This window comes from Lissotriton helveticus, chromosome 1_1 (genome assembly GCF_964261635.1).
Source record: "Lissotriton helveticus chromosome 1_1, aLisHel1.1, whole genome shotgun sequence".
NCBI lineage: Eukaryota > Metazoa > Chordata > Amphibia > Caudata > Salamandridae > Lissotriton > Lissotriton helveticus.
Genome location: NC_136057.1, coordinates 2142662493 through 2142688166, shown reverse-complemented (window position 1 = coordinate 2142688166; position 25674 = coordinate 2142662493). Strand labels below are relative to the sequence as shown.

General features: G+C 47.5%; 1 protein-coding gene across 3 annotated transcripts in view; it reads left to right on the top strand.

The window, feature by feature from the left end:
• Window positions 1-25674, top strand: part of DIPK1A (divergent protein kinase domain 1A) — a 581055-nt gene that overhangs the window by 358970 nt on the left and 196411 nt on the right. For all 3 annotated transcript variants that reach the window (XM_078646336.1, XM_078646337.1, XM_078646338.1), the window contains one exon: window positions 14934-15041. In XM_078646336.1, coding sequence (XP_078502462.1) covers window positions 14934-15041 — 108 coding nt within the window. The remainder of the gene's footprint in view (window positions 1-14933; window positions 15042-25674) is intronic.

Here is a 25674-nt window from a genome sequence, read left to right as displayed (position 1 = left end):
GAAGGCACGGTATCGGAAAGGAGGCTGAACAAACGCCTAGACGCTATCTTGGAGGCCATCACCGCGACGAAGGAATCCTTGCACCACGATATCACGCAGGTCGCGACAGGGCTGGGACTCCTGAGAGCAGACCACTCGAAATTGGCAGAGAGTGAAAGAAACTGAATTGGTTGTTCAAGACCTAAAACCAGTGGTAGTGACAGTGGAACGCAAAATGGAAGATGCGCTGCACCGCTTGGCAACGTTGGAGAGAAAGGTCGAAGATGCTGAAAGTCGGACATGATAGCCTACCTGGAGAACTGGTTCAAATCGCAGGTTGCCCCGGAGGGTCTTTCCCCCTTCTTCACGCTTGAGAGGGCGCACAGGGTCCCAGCCAAACCACCGTTGCCCGGTCGCCCACCCCGACCTGTAGTGGCTAGAGTCCTTCACTATAAAGACAGGGACCTGCTGATCCAGAATGCACGCGCAACGGGGCCTTTTAAAGTGGAGAATGGCACTGTCACAATCTTCCCGGAATATACACAGGAGATACAGAGGCGCAGGGCTTCCTATTTGACTGTCAAGAAAGAGCTTAGGGACGAGGGGGTCCAATACTCGCTGTTATTCCCAGCCAAATTAAGAGTCATTATGGATGGTTCGACGCAGTTCTTTCTGACGCCCGAAGATGCTTGGTCCTGGCTCGAATCTTACCGGGCAGGCACGGATCGTAGGGGCAAGGGAGACCGAGGGCAGCCTAAACCGCCACGGGTGCGCCAATCGCAACGCCTTCGAAAGAAAAACAGAGACCAGCGGGCACTGCAGCTCTTGCAGTTGGCGGCTGACAAGCAGGGAGCTCTAGAGGCGACGGCGGCGATAACGGGTTCACAAAAGGCGGACTCAAACAGGGGCTCAGAATCAGACGATGACAGAAGACACTTGGGCATTGAACTATCGGATGCAGACAGCACCAGAGGTCCGGCAGTGACGCCCAGATCAGCGGACGATCTGTAAACTGACTCAACTATCTGGGAGGGTCCCCGCTTGTGGACTGGAATTGGAAGGGCTGGAGCACGTGGTAATATCCATGATCGTTATAACTGTGCCATGCAACTGTATGGGATTCCAGGGCTGGGAGCTGGGGCGAGAGCAGCCGCCTGTCGGGGTTGAATCATACCCCCATTGCCCTTAAGGCAACCTGTCGTGACTACTGCAGGATAGCACATTGTGACTGGGTGTGGAAGTTTGGATGGGGGCTGATAATTTGATATTGGGTCCTGTTCTGGGGGGGAGGGTTCTGGGTGTTTTGCGGGATGTTACGAGTTTGGGGAGCAATGGTGGTAATGGTGTGGGCGACGTGAAAGTGAAAGGGGCGGCACTGCAAGGTTACAATGATGGGGGCAACACGTGATTTGAAATGTATCACTTGGAATGTGAGGGGCTTACATACCATGACTCGGCGCCACAAAGTACATGCTTATTTAGTGAGGAGGGGAGTGCTTATAGCCTTATTGCAGGAGACACATCTTACCGGGGCGAAGGCCAGGCACTGCAGCACAGGTGGAGGGGACAGGTCTTTAGTACAGCTTATTCAGCGTTTGCGAGGGGGGTGCTCATTTGGATACGGGCGGGGGTCCCATTTCAGGTCACTAGACAGGTTTTGGATCGGGAGGGCAGGTATGTGGCTGTTGAAGGTAGATTATATGGCAGGGATGTGGTGCTGTGCAGTATCAACGCCCCGAATGTCGAGCAGGCTCATTTCTTACCTGACTTGTCAGGTGCGCTGGCGCCTTTTTTGGTAGGCCCAGCCATTGTAGGGGGGATTTTAATGCAATCACTGACGTAGACATGGATAGATCGCATCCTCCTCTGGCGGCGACTCCGGTTAGGGAATTGGCTAAAGCTAGGTCTGATTGGCAGGACATCTGGGGACTGATTGATGTATGGCGTACACATCATCCTCATGATAGGGATTACTCATTCTTTTCCTCCGTGCATGACCTCCATGTCCGAATTGATGCTATCCTGTGTTCCCCCTTAGTAGCTCATATGGTGGCATACACTGAGTACCTTGCCAGAACTATCTCTGACCACAACCCCCTATTGATGTCACTTACCTGGCAGAGGGCGAGAACGGCGATCCCGACATGGCGGTTGCGCACTGACACCCTGGAAGACCAGGTGTTTCGAACAGAGATGGGTGAATGGCATTGACCAGTACTTCTGGGAAAATCAAAGCATGGCGACCTCGAGGGCGCTTGAATGGGACGCCTTTAAGGTGGTCCTGAGAGGGATCTGCATTGCTAAATATTCAGGGGTCAGGAAGGCAGTGCTGGAGGACGTGGCTAAAGCGGAAAGAGATCTGAGAGGTCTAGAGCAGCAAAGGCCAGAATGTCCATCCTTACATGAGCAACTGGTAGAGGCCAGGGAAAAGGTAGCGACCGAGACTGAGAGGTTGCGATGCTTCGACCACAGGGGATATCTGGCGAAAGTCCATGCGGAAGGGGATAAGGTTGGTACTCTGCTGGCCAAATTGGCTGACCCGGTGCCGCGGAGTGGACCCATTATGCGGATAACTCTGGACTCCGGTGCCCTGACTCACTCGCAGGAACTGGTGGTGTCCCTTTTTACCACCTATTACGAGGCACTGTATAGCAATCGGAGGGGGGAAGCAGAATCGGACATAGAGGAATACCTAGAGGGAACCCCTTTGCCGTAGTTGGATAAGGACCAGGCTGAGTTGTTGGGGTGAGACATCACATTGGCGGAAGTGCATGGTGCGATAAAGCGCATGGCTCGGAACAAGACGCCGGGGCCTGATGGGCTGCCAATCGAATTCTCTGCTCGGTATATTGATGCACTAGCGCCTTCCTTGGTGGAGGTATACCGGGAGGCAGGGCAGACGGGCCACCTACCACGCTCAATGCGTGAAGCTTTGATTGTTCCCCTTCTGAAACCGGGGCGCTCAGATACGGATGTGGCTTCATATCGGCCTTTGTCCATGCTATCGGTGGACTACAAAATCCTGAGCAGTATATTGGCGTCCCGATTATTGCCGTATATGACAATGCTGGTTCACACGGATCAGGCGGGGTTCATTCCCACGAGAAATACGGCTTTGAGCATCCGTTGCTTCCTGAGGGTTATGGCGGAGAATCAGGACGAAAGGGGCACGGCAGCGGTCCTCGGTTGATATAGAAAAGGCATTCGATTGCCTGGAGTGGGCCTTCCTCCGCAGGGTACTAGTTGGTTTTGGATTGGGAGAACAGTTTACGAAGTGGACGACGGTGTTGTACTCGTCGGTCACGGCCAGGGTGAAAATAGGTGACGTGATCTCCGACCAATATCCCATCATGAGAGGTACGAGGCAGGGGTGCTCGTTGTCACCGCTGCTGTTCGCACTGGCGATAGAGCCTCTTGCGGTCCAGGCGAGGTCGGGTAGGTTGTATAAAGGACTGATGCACAGAGGTGACCACCATTACATTTCCCTGTATGTGGATGATCTGCTTCTCTTTCTCCAGGATACTGAGGTGGATTTACAGGGGGCTACGGCCCTGTTGTCCCACTTTGACTAAGACGTGCCTCTTCCAGACCCGACAGGGCATGCCTCCTCCCGCGTCCTTAGGAGAGTTGACATAGGAACCGACATGCCTCACTTATTTGGGGGTTCTTGTTTATCATACTGAGAAAGATGTGTTGGAGGGGAATATAGGCAGTTGTATTAGAGCTTTAAGGAGTTGCATGGAGTTTTGGGCAACGCTTCCCCTGTCGGTAATGGGCAGGGTGGCGTTGCTTAAGATGGTAGCATTTCCCCGACTACTGTACTATTTTCGTACCTTGCCGGTCTGGCTCCCGCCGCGAATCTTTAAAGAACTACGGTCACTGATAGTGGGTGTCATCTGGGGCAGAGGCAGACGACGGGTGGCACTGGCAACGTTGATGAGGCCTAGATTGGACGGTGGACTGGCAGTGCCTGACTTTGAGCTGTACTATCTGGCGGCCCAACTGCAGGTTCTAACACAAAATATAGCTCGGGAGTATCGGGGCCCGGAGGGGGGTTGGGGACGGGGAATACCACGCCATGTACTGGCCTATATAGTGATGCAACAGAACCTCGTACTGCGGGACCTGACCGGGGAGGAGCGGACTTTGCGACTTTGCTGGAACAAGACACAACGCAGGGCAGGGACCCCTCGCCCGTACGCTCCGGAGATCCCCCTAGGCATGCTGACGGCACTACCGCGCGGCGGGGATTGGTCCCCACTAGCGCATTGGGAACAGTTGGGAGTACAGATGGTGGGGGACCTGTATGTGAGCGGGGAACTAGCGCCCTTCCCGGTACTGCAGAATATGTATGGGCTCCCGGACGGAGACTTTTTGATTCACGCTGCGGTCACGACCGCGATACAAAAGCGCTGGAGGAAGGGGAGAACGGAACCGGAATTAATCCTTGCTTGCCAATATACAGCGATGGCGGCGGGAACAGTTAAGGCAGTGACATGTCTTCAATCCCGGCTACTACGGGAGGGCCTGCGCCCCTTGGAGGTTCTTAAGGCGAAATGGGAGGAAGGCATAGGTAGGCCGATCCCTGATACCACGTAGGACCAGATCCTCAAACGGGCGTGGAAGGGTACTAGGAACGCTCGGCTCCAACAGATTCAGTATTTTATACTGCATAGGGCCTACTTAACACCGGGGAAGATCCGGAAGTATTTCCGGGTCCAGGACGCAGCCTGCCCGAGATGTGGAGAGGAGGATGTTGAACTAGTACACATGCTATGGCTATGCCCACGAATGGACGGTTACTGGGAGGAAGTAGGGGAGCTTTTGAATGCCGTCACAGACAGAGAATTAGATTATGATATGGCCACCTGTTTGCTGCACTGGTTCCCACACACCGCTAAGACCAAGGTTACCAGTAAATGCATTGATTTAGGGCTTCTGTTGGCCAAGCGCGAAATTACCTGGAATTGGAAGGCGAGGGAAGGACCATTGATTGGGCGCTGGAGGAGGGAATTCTGCAAATGGGCGAGCTGTGAAAGTGTAGGAAGGCTCAGACAAGCTACCCACTCAGGTAATGAGAAAGCACTGGAAGTAGCTAGAGCATGGGAGGCCCTAGTCCAGACTCTGAAGGATCATCAAGAGACAGAGGGGGAGGACTGAGAGCCACACATCCAAGTGACTACTGCATATAGTATACAGCTTTGCTAGCCTCTAAAGGACACAGTTGAGTTGGTTGTGAGATCCTGCAACTGCCCACACCGCCATTGTTGTAGGGAAGGGGGGAGTTGAGGGGAGGGGGGGTGTTGAGTATTGACATGGGGGAATCATTGCAGGTAGAGTATGATATAAGAATGTTCACTGTTGACTATCGGATGATGGCACTGCCTTGCTGTGATGTGTTATTTGTGAGATGTTAATGTTGGGGTTTTGGGAGAAAAGGAAAAGCAGATGAATGTTACTTTGTTGACCGGTCTTGGACACACTGATATGTCATGCACGCGTACGCCACTTTTTCGAGTAATGCCGCCTGCCCTCCGGGTTGTGGGCTCAATGGCCGTGTACTGTAAGGTCACGTGGCAATGACACGGTACGTATTGGTTGGAATGATCCTGACCGGAATAATTGTATATGATAATAATCTGCAATAAAAATATATTCCCACTCTCCGTGCTGCCTGTCACAATGACGTTTTGATCTTCGTCAACTTCCTGAAGGCCAGGTCGGGTGAAGACTTTACATTGTCTGTGACGAAGCTGAGGAAGGTAAAAGGCTATGTCGGGAGAAGATGGAATTTCTCTGCTTTGATGATGAAGTACACAGATCCACAGCCATTTGCAAGTGTTCCTAAAAATGCTGAGGGCACTGCTACATCAACAAAATGTCGTCTAAATAGACAATGAGGCAGACTCCCCTAGCTCGCAGGTGTTCCATGACAAGCTTGAGGACCTGGGTCACGCACCAAGGGGCCGAAGACAGGCTGAACAGGAAGAAGGGAAATTCAAACACCTGGCCTTTACATTGTAACTGCAGGAATCTGCCATGAGGAGAAAAGATCGGAATCAAGAAGTACGTGTCTTTGAGATCGAAACACACCATCCGTTCTCCTGGGCATAGCAGATCTCATAGGAGGAAAGTCCCCAACTTTTATGGCGCTAGATCAGCCACCCTTTGAACTCTTTGAGATTGATAACCGGACGATGACTTGCATCTCATTTCTCCACCCGAAAAAGATTGCTCCGAAAACCCCGGGGTGCAGGAGAGAGGGAATGATGGCGTATTTCAATAATATCTGTGTGATTTCTCGGTCTATGAGAGCTGTATCTGAGTAAGAAAAAACTAGGGGCTGTGGGCAATGCGGCAGTGAAGGGAAGCCGTAGAACTGTATCTGAAACTCTTGTATTGTTTGCAATACACTTGCGTCTGTGGTGATTTCCCGCCAGTTGCCTAAAACCTGGGCCAACCCGCCCGACCGCCATGTGAGATGAAGATTTTTGACTCACTGTTAGAACGTCCTTGGGATAACCCTCTGCGAGCACCTCTTGAACCACAGAGGCGGCAACCACCTCTGGAGGGATAGAATCCACAAAGCAAATGGAGTCTTGCCACTGTGCCCATCTGCCTTGGCTTCTGAAGGAGGACTGTGACGCAAGGCGGCTGTGCACCTCGACCAGGGCAGACCTGGATAAAAATCTTAGGGGTAGATATGCGCTAAATGGAGGCCTGCACTTTATCCAGGGCATTAAACACAGAGATTAATTTCCCCAGTTCTTTAATAAAGGAGGTCTCCGGAGAGCCACCTCACCTGCGTCTGATGGTGTTAGGTCCCCCAGCTTAAGTTAGCATTACCCAGAAGAATGAATGCCCGCTGGGCCCATTTGGAAAGGATTTCAGGTGAAATGAGGGTCCCAGAAGCCTTGGCGTCCTTCACCATGTCCAACATCTTTGTTAAAGGCCCTGTCACATCCAGGAGCTTGTCCTAGCATGCTTTCCAGGACCAATTGATTACTCTTTTTGGGGTATCACATATATTTGGCGAGAAGGGTCCCATTTTGGAATCTATGTCAGGTGTGAGTGTGACTTTGCCTTCTAACAAACGGCGGGGGCACCCTGCTTGAAGGAGGTTCTGGACCTCTTTGTCAAGAGACTTCCTGAGTCAACTCGCCACATAGGAGGCCACTTTTGGAGCTGGGACCCATTCAGTGGAGTTAGGGTATATCAAGTTATCAGGATCCAGCATATCATCGGGCAAAGCAGAATTGGTGGAGGCTGGAGGAGAATCCCTCAAGGAGAGGTGCCAAGGCCTGGATTGCTCTCCATCCACATCAGACCTTGCTTGGGAGTCATCAGCATTCAGATCTCTTAATGGCGGTGGGGTGCAGCTCCCTGACAGACATATTGGGCATAAGGGAAGTCTCCTTGGCCAGAATGGCTCGCCTTGCTAAATCGTCCTCATCCCTAGTGTTCTTACGTCAGCCTTAGCCCTACCAGGTTGTGGGTGAGGAAGAGGGATCACAGGTGGAGCATTCAAAGGGGCGTATAAACTATTCCTCTCACAGAGGGATATAGGGCAGGAAGCTGCCCGTTATTCCAGTCGCCTCATAAAGGGCTCAAAGGCATATGACACCACATTGTGGATGGATTGGTCCACAGCATCACAGAAGTCATCATCCAAAGGAAAATATTGGACTTATCCTTCCTCCATGAAGAAGGTCTGTTCATCCTGCATGGTAAGGATTTTAGTGTGCAAAGGGTAGCAAGCGCAGTTAGCGGTGTGCATAGCCAGAAGGGGCGCTCCCCGGGACACTTGTATGTCCTTGGAATACTTGAGTAGGGCTTGGGTGCGTGTCCCCACAAGCGTTTATTGGCACTGAAAAAGTATTGATGACTATGTTTCGACAATGAAAGCGGCATTAAAGTCATGTGCTTTTAGCACCATATCCATAGAGACCCTGAACACAGAAGGGCATTGCACCTTAGGCCCAGCGGGGTAAAAGAACAGGTCCGCAATCAGCATGTAAGGAGTTTCTGACAGCTTCTCTTTGAAGCTCGTGGATCACTGAAGGAGGAATGTGCTGTTGTTGACTTGGAGAGCCGTACCATCTAGCGGTTGGCAGTCAACGCCGCACACCATGCTGTGACCAGGAGGCGGAGTGGCTTGCCCCTTCTCCAACACCCCCTCGATGTCTGTTCCCCTCTTTGTCATCCCTACAGCAGCCCGAGGTCTGGCACAAGACAACGCCTTGGGACTCATCCAACTCTCGGGACGAGGAAGAGCGCTGTTTCTTTAATTGGACAGAGTTTGATCCCGGCCACGCCCCCTGGTCAGCTGGGACACCGGATCTAAAAGCTGACTCTTCCGAGAGGGAGAGGAGTTCATCACCCGGAGGAGACGAGGAGTCGAGGAGGGAGGAAGGAGACGTACGGAGCGGAGGACGGAGAGACGGGGACGAGAGTGAGCTGGAAGAAGGAGAAACGGAGGAGGCGAGCCCAGCCGTTGCAGTGCCAGGAGGCCAACGACAAGGCGCTTCGCCCAGCCGCACTTCAAGGGAAGTGTGGCTAACCCAGGTACGGGACCGTATCGTGGGCTGGGCGGGTAGAAGAGGTTTTAAACCTCCGTAGTGCACCCGCCACCGACATCCCTTCACTGAACCCTCCCCTGCTTCACTACCGACACGTCGCAGAACCCTGTGTGCACGAGTGTAACTCCCCACACCCTTTCCCCTAAGCTCTCAGTGAATCAGAGCTCTTTGCTGAGTCCGTTTCTCTTTTGTTTTATGTATCCCGCGACCGGCTGACAACACGGACGCGCCTACAGCCCCCAGAAGTCTACGGGAGGGAGGAAAACCAGGCGTAGATCACTGGAAGGAGAGGAGTTCACCGGCACGTCGAGTATCCGAGCCGCCTCTTCCCTACTATAGAAACCTACCGCGGCGCAAGCGTTTGTTAAAAACAATAAAACCTGCATTACCAGTACCACCCGAGTTCATGTTTCCATCGATCCCGCCACACATGCCTACCTCAGAAAAAACTTGTGAAGGGACAATAACGTTCCCACGAGTAGCCCTCAAGTATTAAACTTGCTCAAAGAGGTAACATGCCTATAATAAAGAGGAAACCCACCTGTTAGTTACTGGTCCTGTGCCCGATGAGTGCCTTATGAACGTGGTGACTAAGGAGCATTTTACGCCGTCTGGCGGCCACTGAGGGCCTGCGCACCGTGCCAAGAACGAGATTCTTTCAGAATTACTGGCACAAACTCGCAGGGCACAATATGGCGTGCTGGCAGGGCTCGAGTCGGGGTACCACGCGGGTGGATGGCGTCCCCCCACTTATTTTACCGGGAGCTCGATAACTGGAGCAAATGGAGCCACACATTCACTCTTTGGCCTCTCTGGGGCGAGATCGAAGCCCATTCAGAACGCTGCTCACGCGCTGGCTTCTCTGATGCAATCGCATCTAAGGGGTGAGCGAGGGGAGGCAATGAGTCTAATGGTGCAAGCCACCTTTCGTCACTTAACTTCCTGTCGTGACGTCAGCGTCCCCTCACTTCTTTTTAGGTCTCGCCTAAACCAGCGCATGCGCTGCTCGGCAAGACATTTAGTAAGTGGGTTTTCAAAGTGCTACCACACGCTTTAGCTGGCCTCAAGCTTGCGGTTACGCGATTGTAAGCTATGTGCAGTGGAAACCAGGGTGTGTCATTTCTCCCCCCACCACCCGAATGGGCATTCCCTGAACCCAGCTGGAATTGTGCAAGGTATTGAGTTGTGCCCAGGCCCACATTTTTGCTTCACCCCTTATAATAATGAATGTAGCAAGATATTCATCTTCTTCACTTTTTTTTGCATCACCCCCAATTGCACATTTTGACCGTTGGCATTTGTGGGTTGCACACCCACAGCCCATTTTGGATATGTGTAATTTTAATTTGGGCTCAATCAGACAGTGCGCTTTTCCCGCTTGGGCTCATGCACTTAATGCAACTTTTCCCATTTGGGTTCATGCACGCATTGAACGTTTTCCCCTGCTGTATGTTTTGAGAATTTGGCAATGAGTTTTTAATCCAGCATTTGTGCTGGGAAGATGATGAGAGCTGGTATTGGGTTTTAACGTATTTGTTAATTACATATAACAAATACCACTCCCCTCTTAATCATTTGGTGCAAATAACCTATCCTAGATATCACCCACCGAGACCGGTCACAGGTTCTAGGAGGAATTCTACGCCTGCCTCTCCGCTTCCCCACCACAGACACATCACTCCAGATCCAAAACTACTATGAACGAATCCATGACATGAAAACTGGGAGGCATCCTGGGCTGAGCAGGAACCCTTAACAAAAACATGTGTTATCGCTTGTAAACATAGCTGGTCGTTCTGCTGGGTCTGGATACAGCAGTTACCAGACGGGTACTGAGCAGGCTTGCTGCATTTTAAAGGCATCAACTCAATTAATTAGTAATCTAAAGGAAGTTAAAGCAAATATGGATATGTGTGAATTACTTTCAATGTACTAATGTTAGCCACTTAAATGAAAGTTTGCTGTATGTATGCAGTGACGTCACACATTCTCCAGACACCTAACTGATGCTCACGTAAAGTGTTCCAATACCTTTGCGTCGAGTTCGAGCTATATTAAATGCACACAAAAAACACACAGATACAAAATAAAATATTCTCTCCACTATTTCTCATAGCACAGTAGCGAATAAAAACTGCATCAGTGTTTAACTGTGTGGATGCAGAATACTTTTTTTAAAGTTTGAAATTGAGCATCCTACAAAAAGTGTAGGGCACGTGGTCCCCATCTGCTACCTTTGTGCTCCAAGTATGGTCAGATCGCTTATTGCGAGTGAATAGGCCACTACAGAACAATGTGCCTGGTGGTAGACAGAAAGGTAGGCAGCAGAGCCCGGCCCAGTGGCAGCACCATATGCTTTTGATCCATTAACAGACTTTGAAGTCCTTGGAGCGCGCCCCTCGTGGCCGCCATCCCCCAGCTGTCATCTTCCGGGTTCCGCTCTCTGACTCCATGCTGGATCGGGGTCTCTGGGAGCTCAGTCATGGGTTTTCGTAATTGCAGCTGCCCCTGGGGGCTTGTGCATGACGACCAGCCTAACAAACCGAGCAAGCTGCTTCACCGGGTTGCAGGGAAAATGACTTTTGTGGATTTCTCTTCTCGCATGCGCCTTGAAATAGAACCACCTTTTTAACAAACCATATGCCGAGATCTAAACCTGACTGATTGTATGGATTATTGTTGGGTCTGGTATCTGACTGTTTCCGGCTGTCGAGACTTTGTGCAGTTGGACAACCTGCATGCTGTCTTTTAGAGGCATTGTTTCATATGGGATCCTGGCTTGATTGCAAATGCTGTGTTGGACAAACTGTATTCCTATTAATAACCTTTATTTATTTAATTAGTGGTTTGGTTAAGCGCTATGTGTTTTCTTTCGGTTACTTCAAAGCACTCAGAGTGCAGACAAAAATACACTTACAGAGGCAGAATGGAAGGTAACAGGCCAGTCAGGTGGTTGAGTATCTGTGTCCAATATTCCTCAGTTGTGACCCCTGTTATGAACGCAGCTCAATCGAAAGTAACTCAGAATAGCTCAGCTTTCAAAAGTTTCTCGATGTGTGTGGCTGTGTTCAAAGCTCAAGTTAGGGTTGGGGGTGGTCCAATGTCTATGGCATTATACACCCATGGATCTTCCACCACGTTTCATGCTCTTCAAAGATCATTGGTTGATGAGACTTTCTACATTAGCTGCTGTTTGCAGTCACGGCTGCTGCCTAGAAGCAGCAGTGGGTTTGTGTGGGGGAGGGGGAGCAGGGCTGATCACCCTATAAAAACAAGCATTGGCATAGCCAATAGGTACTAAGAAAGTCAAGATTGAATTATGGGAAATGCACTCGTTGAGTGTTCAAATATCATATATTTACAATGTCGGTGGTGCTGCTGGAGTTAACCCCCCTGGGCCCGGGGTGGAATATGTATGGCTCGCGTCACTACCCTCGAGAGTGACGTCCCTCCAGCACACTCAAAGGTGTATATTCGTTGGATTCATTCAAGAAAACAGTTTCCTTCAAGTTTTATCAGTATGCGATTTATTTTCATCAGTACATTGTCCCCCGACACACTTACGTCCACCGCGTGTGTGTATCTGACATGATGATATAGTTGTTTGAATGCTTCAAAGTTTTGACAACAGAATTTAATGAATGTTACAACTGATTACTTTATAGGAATAAGTTCCCTGAAGAAGGGCAAATGCCCGAAATGCATTGGGCGGAATGAAACATATGTTTTCGAAACATTATGAAGAAATAATGTACTGATGAAAATAAATCGCATACTGATAAAATTTGAAGGAAACTGTTTTCTTGAATGAATCCAACAAATATACACCTTTGAGTGCGCTGAAGGGACATCACTCTCGAGGGTAGTGACGCGAGCCATACATAGCCAATAGGTCTCATCTTTGGGACCTTATAAGTGTTTAGCCATGCAACAGTTGTTGTTGCACCAAGGATATTTTGCTGCATAACTAAATACTTATAAGGTCCCAAAGGCGAGAACTTTTGGCTCTGCCAATGCTTGTTTTAGGACTCGTGCCCTGCATGCAGGCAAACAATAATATACCAAATGTAATACAATAAGTACAGTAAATAAGAAAAGAAGGTCTCATCTAGAGTAGAGACTCAAGACCTGACCCGAGGGCTGTGGAGCAGCGAAAAAAGAGAGAGAATGAATAGGGACAGAGGACTTTATTATTGTGCACTGAGCTCTAATTGGCTGATATGACAAAGTGTTTCATTCATACCTTCCCTGTTGTTTAAGGGATAGGTAGTTTTTCTGTTAAGTGAAGTTCATTATGGCTGCTGTTAATAAAAAAGTGGAGAAGGAACAGCATAACCCTCGCCTAAAACTTTTAAAATTTTCTGGTTGCCATTTTTCGATTTTAATAATTTAATAATTGGTTTCTTTGCTTATTATATGTTTCTCTCCTTTTTGTAAATTGTATTGGGAATTGTATTGTGTTGTGTTCTTTACTTTAAACTTGTTGGTATTGTTTGAACTTTATGTGCATTTCTCAGGAAAATCCCTGCTGATTGTGCCGCAGCTGCCAGTCGTTCACCAAGACTTGTGTTAGGACCCAACCAATGTGTGTTTATTAAGTTGGTAAAAGTCTTCTCTTCCAAAATTATGAATTCCCTTTCTGATAGCTGGTGTTTCGGTGGAGTGGAGGCGTGTTGGAGGGTGTGAGCTTGGAGCTCTTCTTCTTTGGACCATGACTGTTTGCCCCATTAGTGACCAGGAGTTGGCAGTGCTTCCTAGAGCCAGCTCATCCCTCCTGTCCTTAATGTTTGTACTCAGTACTTTCGAGCAGCCTTGTCAAAAATGTGTTCTATAAACAAGGCAGGGACATCAAACCTGCTGGCAAGGGGGAACCCAGCACTAGTCTGGGGTCATTCTGTTAGACCTGCCTGTCAAATGTCTTGCTTATTCAAGAAACGCCTGATAGGGCCCCCAGATATCGCCTGGAGTAGGTAGATCAACGTGGGCATCTCCAGTGGTTCCACCCCGGCATCTCTTGCATCAAGTGGCGCACCCTGTACTAGTGAAACGGAGCCAGAACAGTATGTGTGCCACCCTGCGTACCCACCAGCTCCCAACAGCGGAGCACGTCATCTTAAAAAAAATCACCCATACAACGCAGCCCCAGCCCCTGCAGTGTGTTCGCAGCTGCTCGTTCCTGGCCTAAGGGAAACCACATCTGTTCAGTGGCTTCACACGGGAATGCAACTCCACTATTAGTCGAGAGGCCCCTTCGATGTAATTTTATCTGACTGCCGAAATGTAATCTCTTGCATCCTTGATGTTGTTACATAGATTTTTTTTTAAACAAAAACAAGTATCTATGAAAATCGTCATGGAATACACCATGTATGCAGATGTTCAGAATGTAATACCCTATTCACTACCATTATTGAGGAAGGGGCGGGGGTTTAACTATAGCGAATCACAGTTTTGTCCCCATATTCTACAATGGAAATAAATGTAAGTATATAATAATCAAAAATAAAAAAATCATTTGGTGAGTTACAAAAGAAGGGCTATGTAAAGTGGATTCGACAATGTCTTGAGCCACTTTCTGAGTTTGATATAGAAGCTGTGCTGCACATTCAGTTTCAGCTTTAGTACTTGTCTATGGTTGCAACCTGAAGACATGAAAAGACGTTATTAAGTGATTGTTGCCAATCCATAATTGGTATGATTGTACTTGTCCTGTCGCACAACAGTATTAGTTGATCATTATGATTTAGCCTCCATATTGCTATCAATGCCGTATCAGTTGACTTAAGTTCTCTTAAAAATGCACTTTCCTTGAAGCCTTTTATAGTAAAATCAATTACAGAAACAACACAAATTAAAACCTTGGATGGTGAGGGGATTTATGGAAAGGAAAGGTGGCATTCTAGATAACATGGTACTTTTTATAATCTACCTCGAATCCAGAACAACCAAAATGTTTGGGAGCGAGTCCCAACATATGGGATATTCGAGTGCAACCTGAAAGATGTCTGTCCTGACCTAGTCTTAGTCATTCTGCAATAGGAAGTGGCCTCTATCAGCTGTGTGACCCAGTTTGAGTGCAGTCCTCTGGGTAGATAAAATGTGGAGGACCACCCAAGCATTTACGATGTTTTATTTATCCACATACACATAGAGCAAATTAAACAAGTCCAGGTCTAGCAGCATAGAGCCATGAGTGTTTTCTTTTTGCTGTATTTCTCCCTTTACAATCTTTTGGCCTACAATGTAGACTTTGCATAGGTGTTTGGTAAACAACTTCTATATGACAAAACTTTGAATTCTTTAATACATGTGACGTTTCTTACATTACAGAATATTGTCTGTGTTGGGTTAATTTTATTTTTCCTTTCATTTTAGTGTGAAAAATATAAAAAGGGAATCATTGATGGATCCACATGTGACAGCCTTTGTGTAAAGGAAACGCTTTTTTTTAGAAAATGCTTGTCAACGAAGCCGAACAACCAGGTAATTCAAATGATCTGGGTAAAAGTTGTTCCAGGTTGCATTATTGTATGCAAAATCATTCATTGAATGTCATATTTTGGATGCTTTTCTGCCCTTGATGTAGCAAAGGTGCAGTGGGCCATTGGCACAATCAGTAATTCTTCCCAGTGCTGCAGAGGTCTGATTTCTCTCCCTGGTGCAAGGTCTTAGTTCAGTGCACCAAAATAAATTAGACATCCAGTTGGACTGTTATCCTTCCATGACGTACTAAGCAACACTGTGCGGGTTGTATTTTCTGGTCATGATTAATATCTCTAGATGAGTTCAGGACACAGCAGAACTCCAAATCCTCTTTCGGGAAATGAATAACACACTCTTAATAGCAATAAGAAATAAAAAATAAAATGTTAATTCCTAAAATCCAAGACTAGTGCATAAAATATGAATGATAAATACACAAAATGCAACAATAAATGCAACAATGCATGACATGACCAGCGAAAATAACGTGAACATCACTAATGTCGTTAGCAAGTTCCTAACATCCTAACTCCCTTTAGCTACTTCTAAGTGCTATGCTAAAATGTAGCTGTAGTAGAAAAACGCAAGCCCTGGAAATTGAGTTTAAAGTGGATTGCACAGCATACCTATCTCATCAAGAAATATCTGTTGCCCAGGAATGATTAGTAGTGCCGAGCTGAGGGACACTTCTCTGCACCACTCTCAGAGTCCTGAACCAACCCCCGAATTGGCCTGGCTTGTACCAGCAAATAGTCAAGTACCCTCAGGAAGCATCTCTAAAGAAACAAGCATTTGCAATGCAATAGGTCTCGCATTTATGCGTGTTTGAGCTATTGACATTGCAAATAACAATGCCTTTTATTTTTGTTTTCGTTTTAAAAAAATAAATAAAAGGCATTGTCATTTATAATGCCAATAACTTAAACTTGCGTAAATGCGAGACCACTGGATCACAGGATGATGCGCCCATGCAGAGACTCGAACCGTTATCCCCAACTCTTGAGTCAGCCACATCTTACTGAACACTGAGGTCATCGGGGTAAAACTAGATTGAAACAGTCAGCTAGAAAAAGAGACCCACAAAGAAACTCAAAAAGTATTCCTCCTTGTTTGTGGCTCACCACGCTCCCTCCCCTAGAGACCCTGGGGTGGAGGGGCTTTAAAATAATGCCTGCGTAGCGCTGGGTTTTTTAAGATGAGAATAGGGAATGCCCATGTTTGGAAAATGAAGTCTGTTAGCACGTCACAGATTTTGTCACATCTATCTTTTGCTAAGCCCTGCACACTTCGTGCAACAAAATCGGTAATGTACATTTAAGTACTGAATATACACACATCGCGTTTCCATGCATCAGTGGAAAATGGGACACGTTACACATCATATTTGTAGTAACATGAATCAGAATTAGAACCTGATAGTAACATTAGGTATTTCAGGGGTGCATTCAAAAGCACACACTCATCTCTTCCTATTTAGCCACGCACAGAGGCAGCCTGCACGAAGAAATAGAAATTGCACATCCAGAACTGCATATTAACGCATCAGTAATGCACTCGAAGTGGCATTCGGCATAGGACACTGTTCATCACTTCTCTTCTCATACATAGGCACCCTTGCGCATAGGATCATAGTCTGCTCTGCACACGGAGTAGCTATCAAAAGTGCAGTGAACCTTGTACGCAATCACTGCACATTGAGTGACACGATACAGTGCTGCACTTCGCACACAACACACTTGCTGCTGCTTATGCAAAGGTTTATGTGCATTCTTTAGTGCACAAGAAGCTTGCCATTTAGCAAGACACACGCACGCAGAGGGTTCAGTATGAACGTACACTGCAGAGTGTTTGCAGTATGCCAATGCTTAAGTAATGGGACCGAGTGCCAGTCTGTTTGTTGAAGTCTGCGTCCCTCTGCAATTCTGAGAGGTTCCTTAGGTGTATTTTGTGCACTGGGCTCAGGTGAACAGAACTGTGAATGTGTTAAAGAAAGCTGGTACTGCGCAGATATTAAGGTGGGGGTCCTTTATGCCAGCGGCAGCCACAGAGACTCTGGGGCAAGGTGGCCGCACCGACGGTTAGGGGAGTAACAGTGTTTGTCAGAACGGACAGGTCAAGTAAGCAAGGGGCTGGAGGAACAACGAGGGGGCTGAAACAGGAGAGGCTGTCCGAGCGGCCATTACAAGCGTGAGGACGGCGCTGCAAATGAAACGAAAAAGAGTGCTTACTGTCCTATAAAGGAGAGCGTGTAAATCCGCCTGTAAAAGATCCAGTCCCTGTGGGCAGGGCCAAAAGAGGACAAGGTGGTAATCAGGAGGGACTAAAAAGCCTCCTGGACAATCCTTACACCCCGTTTAGCATAATTGGTGACATCAAATGATGCACACCAATGAAAATTACGGCTGGAGCCGAAAGTCAACTTCGCAAACCGTATTGATTTCAAGAAGCCTTGCATGGTGAGAGCAGCGCATCCGCTGCTAACGCCAGGCAAGACCTAAGAAATACTGGGGTTTTTATAGCATCTGATTGCGAGTTATTATCTCATGTGTATAAGTTTGGCAACACTAATGTCCCAACAGTACAAAATAAATATACCGATAAAAGCAGTCACCTCAGTTCACATGCAGACATTTTAGCCCCCACTGTAAGTGTCCATATGAACAAGGCAGTGACCATAACATAAATGTCAAAAATATGTCTGTCTAGGTAAGAGGCGAACCTGATGCTAACAAATCTTCGTGTGTCTAAATTTCACACTTACTAATAGAAAGAGTTAAAAGAGTCTGCAGGCAAGCATACGATTAAAATAGAAGACATTTAAATGAGCAGTGTCACAGTGTACCTGACATCCTAATGCATGCAAGCAAAATGGGCCCCACCAACTAGCCTTGGTTCGGTAGTTAAGGACATCACTATTATTCTATGGTGAAAACTGCACTTGTCTAAATAATTACAGCAACACCACTGCTCTGGAGGAAGAAAAACCCACACCCAAAGTACCATAATTTACATATGAGAAGAGACGGCACGTATTGACTCCTTAGCTTCCAAACAAATACCTACTCAAGTCCATAAATAATTCATGCATTCACACTGCACGCCCCCTCAAAGGATATTGTCAGTTTGTTTAAGCGATTCTGGAAGTATGTATTTATTATTTGCGGAGTGCGAGCACTCTATAAGCACAAACTTGTACATTTGCCTGATCATTCCCATCCGATGCCTTCTATTACAGTATCTACAAACAATCTGCACAGAGTTGAAAAGTGTTGTTACGCCTAAAGAATGGCTTCCCGAAGCCTACAACTGTACGTTCTTAAGGCACAGGTACCTTTTCAAGGTGTGCGGCCACTAGCAAAAGAGTACACACTCCAACCTGTCCTTTTAGAAGTTGTCAGTATACTGACAAGACTGGGAGCAGAGTTCTGGATTCATGTTGAAAGGCACAGAAAGAAAGGAACTGACTTTAGCCTGCAGGGGTGGTGCTTATATGAGACTCTGCTCCATCACTTTGTTGGAGGGGGGGCTGAGGGCATACAGAGCCAAAGTGGAGCCAGCCGCCTGGCGCACTTAGTGGTCGATTGAGCACTGCTGGAGATAAGTTTCTAGATCCAGTTTGGCATCTGCGGTGTATTCAAAGGTGCGGAATCTGTCATTAGAAGTATCCATCTGAAATATACACATATACAAAGCCATATTTAAACATTTTAAGCCAACATGTATGACTTCAGTATTTTTATTTGTGGCCCAGAGTGTGCCCCCTTAAAATTCACTTCTAGGGACGCCACTGGTTTTTATGCATGTGCCCAACTCTGGGCCATGCCATCTGTCTCTTCGCTTGTACTGTATGTGTTGCATCCCTCAGCTGCACGTACAGACTACTGCCTGCCCTCTCTGTGTCGGGTACCTACAGGTGGTCTCTCAGAGACAGTAGCCATGCCTGCTTCAGACACAGTTTTACTCCAATTATAAAGGTCAGATCATGACAACTACGTAAAGCAAGCTTGTCTCTGTCTGCCTGTAGTCTTTTTAGCACTCAGTGAGAGCCAAGGCTCCTTCCTCCACCCCGGAAGTATTATCACTGAGCAACATGTCGGGTATGTAGTTGGAACATAATATTGAAGCCTGGGCCACCTTATAAATGACTGCAGCTGGTATACTGCAGCATGTTGGGCCCCCCTAGCACCTGGGGCTTGGTGCAGCTGCACCACTTATATATATGCTCCAGGGTTAGTGGATGCCTGGAGAGAGGTCTATGACGGTGAGAGGAATTTTTAGGCTGAGCATACTAGACTTGTCATGAGCATATTCCATCTCGTCTGTCTTCTGGTTTTCCCTCCCAAGGAGAATTGCTTCTTTACAGTCTTTTTTAGGTCTCGACTATTATATCCCGCAGGGATAAATAGACGAGAGTATAGTAGGCAAACCAAGCTCTGAAACCATCGCTGATTGCATCAGTTCATGTGGTGCACTCGTGCGGAATGCGCGTCCACATCAAACCCATCAGCCCCCCTCCCACAGGCATCTGAAGCTTCCCCAGCTTGCGCTTGGCCTCAGGCATTCACCCCAGCGTGCGTTCGGCCTCACTTCTCCTCCCCCCTAATTACATCCCTGCTGTTTCACTTTCACAGCCGCGAGGCTGTGCTCTGCCGAGAGCTTCACTTCAAAGGGATCCGCTCCCCCGCCCCCTGCTTCACAGTTCAAAGGAATGCGCACCCTGCCCCCGCAATGCCGAGAGCATTTCCCCGCCGCTTCTAATTACATTTTGTTCTTTTGGCGATGTTCTTGTTTAGAGTGAGTGCTCTCTCCTAGAGGTTGGAAGTCTGCTTGGCTTGCTATTCTGAACCGTAAACGCCATCTCTGGGATGGGAAAAGCTATTGTTTGCGGTAGGAAACTTTTCTTGTGCTCGCTTCGCCTACAGGTTTTTCATGTGCTCAATCTTAAAACGGGACGGGGCGCTGTCCCGAATACAAATATAACACAAATTAAATGCTTGTTTTAATTGTTTCTTTCTGCTACCACTCGTCGCTGCTTGTATTTACTCTCCATGCCTTTACTCAGCATTGCGCTTCTTTTGGTAGGACTCGCGCAGGTTTGGGCGTCTTTCCAAGGCTAATCCTACTTGTTTTGGATTTGATGGCTGGCGGTGCATTTAAGTCGCTCTCCTGCGGTGAACTGCTTTTCCCATACTCCTTCCTCCCTCAAAAACTCAGCGGTAAACCTATTTTGGTTGCAGTCATATACACAGTAAGGATTGTTTATCCTATTATTTACAGTTTTTTCATGTGCTCAATCTTAAAACGGGACGGGGCACTTTGGAATTTTTCTTTAATGCTGTCCCGAATACAAATATAACACAAATTAAATGCTTGTTTTAATTGTTTCTTTCTGCTACCACTCGTCGCTGCTTGTATTTACTCTCTGTGCCTTTACTCAGCATTGGGCTTCTTTTGGTAGGACTCACGCAGGTTTGGGCGTCTTTCCAAGGCTAATCCTGCTTGTTTTGGATTTGATGGCTGGCAGTGCATTTAAGTCGCTCTCCTGCGGTGAACTACATTTCCCATACTCCTTCCTCCCTCAAAAACTCAGCGGTAAACTTATTTTGGTTGCAGTCATATACACAGTAAGGATTGTTTATCCTAATATTTACAGTTTTTTCATGTGCTCAATCTTAAAACGGGACGGGGCGCTTTGGAATTTTTCTTTAATGCTGTCCCGAATACAAATATAACACAAATTAAATGCTTGGTGTGATATATATTATTTATACCAGTATTCGCTAATCTCGTCAAACACCAATTTACTTAAGTCACAGCTGTTTTGCGTAACCTGATCACAGTCACACAATCATTTACCACATTTAGGCATTTACCCGAGTGAACAACGGAAAGTCAAGACTGACGTTAATTATTTTAAATGTTTGTTGAACGCACCAGTGATCCTGAATTACCTGAGTACCGGCTAGAATAAAACCGTGCAGTGAATGCGTTGCTAATGTAATACAGGTAGTCTTTTAAATGAGGGCTAAGTGACTATAAAATGCAGATCCTGTTTCCAGTGCGAAATAATTAGCCACAGCAGTTAAATGTCTATTTTCCTCCAAAAGTGATCCCCCGACCCCGCATTGCCGAGAGCATTTCCCGTCCGCTTTTCATTTCCCCGCTTTTCCTAGCATCGTTTTGACTGCAGCTTTTTTTACTCAATCCTCTGGCAGAGACTCTTCGCGCCGGATCTTGGTCGGTTTGTTCTTCGTTGTTTTTGGCCGGGCTCGGCTCCGCCTGTCCCACCTCTCTCTGGACCCCATGCATCCCCCCTTTTGAACTTTAAGCCATCCCTTCTTTCTTTGCTGTTTTCGGCCACCACCACAGCATCACTCAGCACCACCACATCATCACTCAGCACCACCACATTATCACTCAGCACCACCACAGCACCACCACAGCCTCACTCAGCACCACCACTCAGCACCACTCAGCACCACTCAGCACCACCACAGCATCACTCAGCGCCACCCCAGCATCACTCAGCACCACCACAGCACCACCACAGCACCACCACAGCACCACTCAGCACCACCACAGCACCACTCAGCACCACCACAGCACCACTCAGCACCACCACAGCACCACTCAACACCACCCCAGCATCACTCAGCCCCACCCCAGCATCACTCAGCACCACCACAGCACCACTCAGCACCACCACATTATCACTCAGCACCACCACAGCACCACTCAGCACCACCACAGCACCACCACATTATCACTCAGCACCACCACAGGACCACTCAGCATCACCACATTATCACTCAGCACCACCACAGCACTACTCAGCATCACCACAGCATCACTCAGCACCACCACAGCACCACCCAGCACCACCACAGCATCAGTCAGCGCTACCCCAGCATCACTCAGCACCACCACAGCATCGCTCAGCACCACCACAGCATCGCTCAGCACCACCACAGCATCGCTCAGCACCACCACAGCATCACTCAGCACCACCACAGCATCACTCAGCACCACCACAGCATCACTCAGCACCACCACAGCATCACTCAGCACCACCACAACATCACTCTGGAACACTACAGCATCACTCTGGAACACCACAGCATCACTATGCGCTACCACAGCATCATTATGCGCCACCACAGCATCACTCAGGGCCTCCACAGCATCACTCAGGGCCTCCACAGCATCACTCAGGGCCTCCACAGCATCACTCAGCACCACCACAACATCACTCTGGAACACTACAGCATCACTCTGGAACACCACAGCATCACTATGCGCTACCACAGCATCATTATGCGCCACCACAGCATCACTCAGGGCCTCCACAGCATCACTCAGGGCCTCCACAGCATCACTCAGGGCCTCCACAGCATCACTCAGGGCCTCCACAGCATCACTCAGGGCCTCCACAGCATCACTCACGGCCTCCATAGCATCACTCAGGGCCTCCACAGCATCACTCAGGGCCACCACAGCATCACTCAGGGGCACCACAACATCACTATGCGCTACCACAGCATCACTGAACGCCACAGCAACACTCGTCGCCACCACAACATCACTCCGCGCCATCACAGCATCAATCTGTGCAACCATTCAACAACAACTGGTTCAAATATGTTCTCTTAATGTTTCAAGCTTTATTATAAATGTCACAAAAAGATGTTAATATTTCACTTCTGTTCTTGGATTTTCGTCACAATAATACACTGAACATAATCTTCACAAAAGTTATTTACAAAACTTTAAGCTATTGCCATTATAAATTAGAATCACTTTTATTTAAGTATTAATTATTTAAAAAAATTAAAAGCCATTGTTATTTGTAATATCAATACATCTAAGTCACGTAAATACAAAACATGTTGCATTACAAATGCTATAGGTGTCACATTTGCGAAAGTTATAACTGTTGGCATTGTAAATGACAAAGCTATTAATTTTGCTATTTTCAAAACCAACACATACATAAAAAAATTGTCATTTACAAGACCAATAGCTCAAACTTTCCTAATGCGAGACCTATTGCATTGCAAATGCTTGTTTGACTGGCTGGCATCGCTGCTTCTACTACTTTTTTTTTTTTTTTTCGAACATTACTTTTTTCTTTAGTTTGAAGCACTCTCACAGTGTGTGTGTTTTTGTGCAGTCTTCCTCGTGTATGTCTCTCCTCTTGCACTCTGTTTTCTTCTCTGCTGCCCAACTGCTTCTCCATGCCCCATCCCTCTTGCGCACACCTGTGTGCTTTTCCCCATTGCTTCCCCCCTTGAACCTTGGTCTGGCCCCCAATCCCTCTGGAGTGGAGACCTAGTATTCCGAGGTGAGCATGTGATTCAAACTGTTATGTAAGGAATAGGATGAATATGCAAATGATGGAGGCTTCTTGGGTTCACTGGAAAAGAAAAGTATGACAATGATGTGTTCTAATTTAAACACATAGTGGAATTACGTCTCTGTGAAGGAGAGTTGTGATGCACAGGAGGTATCTTGTAAGAAGGGAGCAGTCTTTTTGATAGGCTGGGCTCTTACAAGTGGCTTAGGATCTACTTTATCATAAAGAACTGCTGGGGAGAGACACTGCGACTTCCTGGACAGGAGCAGTCTCTGCCTTAAGTGGGCCCCAGTTGGCTTTTAAGAGGTTTAATTAGGTGTGTGTCATATTGAGGGGGTGGCAGTGACAAGAGGGGACTGGGTTAAAGCTTGCAGGAGTTGTCCGATTTAGAATCTGCTCACAAGGTAGGTGTCAACCGGTCTTCAGGGCTGTGGCAGGAGGCATAGCCTTTATTTAGAGAAGCGTGTGCAGAGGTACTGGAGCGCTGAATAAGTACACTTTCTCGCAAACAAATAAGTATCCCACCTAATTAATAGGAAAAGTCGGGCACTACTCTTATGAGGTGCTACACCATCCACTCATAAGTGGGGAAGGAAGCTTTTTCTTTTTGTTGTATAACCCTCATGCATTCTAATAGTGTCATGCTTCATCATCGGGTTTACCATGACTCCTAAAGATCAGGGTGGGCGCAACCATCTTCCATGGAGCACTTAGGAGAAATAGGCCAGGGGGTTTAAAGATTACAAATTCTCATTTAACTCCAGGTATCCCTTTATTAGGGGAGTCGCAGGGGATATTAACATTATTAAAGAAGTAGGGTCGTGAGGAGGTAATGGTCCTTTGACCCTAGTGCCTTGAGTACACTTTCTGCCTTAAGACAAATAAAATTCAATTCACAATAGACCACAAAGCTGATATTTGTATACATTCTACTCTCATACAAGAATGAGACCTTAATTTTTTAGGATCAAATATATTTTTGGGTAAAGCAGCAGACAAGTTCCCGCCTACAAACTTCAAAGCCGGTGAAACATCCCCATAGGAAACCAAAATAAAACCATTACAACTAAGAATTTCCCACCTAGTAACCACTTAGGAGAAAACTCTGGGGCTTCATGGAGCCAGTAGGGCAAAATCTAAGTTGAGGAAAAACAGAAGTAACAGCCACATTCACACAGGCGGAGAAGTACTTACATATTCCTCTCAGAAGAGCAGTCCATATGCCAAGAAGGCCAATGCATGCCCTGTCCAAGGCACATCCCAACAAACCTTGCTCCCATATTAAGATAATTATCCCTTATCAGGGCTCAGGTTGCCTAGGAAGGCTCTTACTGACTTGACCTGAGAAAATAAACAAATCCCTTCCCTTCATGCTTCATGGGTAGCTTTTGCTTGATGCCCTAAAGACACCACAAGGCTTCTTGTCACAATCCCCTGCTTCATGTCCAATACTGCCCACTTTCTGGCAGGTGTGTAAGTCCAGTAAGAAAAGTTGTTGTTTCCCTAACATCACCTCGGTCTTGTGGATGGCTTTATGTACAATTTTGCATCTCCACGTGCAATTCCGTGCAACTCGTACAACAATTCATGTTCTGCCCCCCAGGTTAGGCAGAAGCCTGTATTCATCTCACAGAACCCAGCAGTAGGTTTTAGGCACGGAAGCACAGCCTAACACAGATACCACTTGAGCCAAAACAGACTGTAAAAACTCTGATGGAACCTCAGTAAGGACCCCCAGAACTCACAACCAAGACTCTCTTCACAGATTGTCCAACATCTCCATATGTCTGTCAAGCTCTGCAATTACCTCCACTGCAGTCATCTTTGAGGTCTGTGGCTCCTACACCTCCTGCTACACCTCAGTCAATCGCCCCTCCTTCTCTTTCAGTCTTCCCTCCGTCTGCTCCAGAGAATATTCCACTGAAATAACTCTACAAGCCAGGCTTCCTCATTAGTTATCTGCACGCCTTCTCTGGGTTCCTGCAGTGAGTCTCTCTAGCCAGCGTTCAGTGACACTCCATTGTGAGAGTAAAAATTAAATTATTGCCTCTTTTCTATGTTGCCATTACAGGGCACCAGTTTTTGCAGACAAACAACTCCCTCAGCCAACAGGTCAAGCCTAAAGAGGTTCCTTCAGTGGGAAAGTCCACAGGGCAGCAGGACACTGATGAGTCCCAGGAGTGCCTTGTAGAGGGCGGTGCTGTCCTAGCAGGATGTCACCAACAACAGCCTCTCTCCTCTCCAGATGTTGAAGGAGTCCGTCTGTGTCGGCTGCTAGGC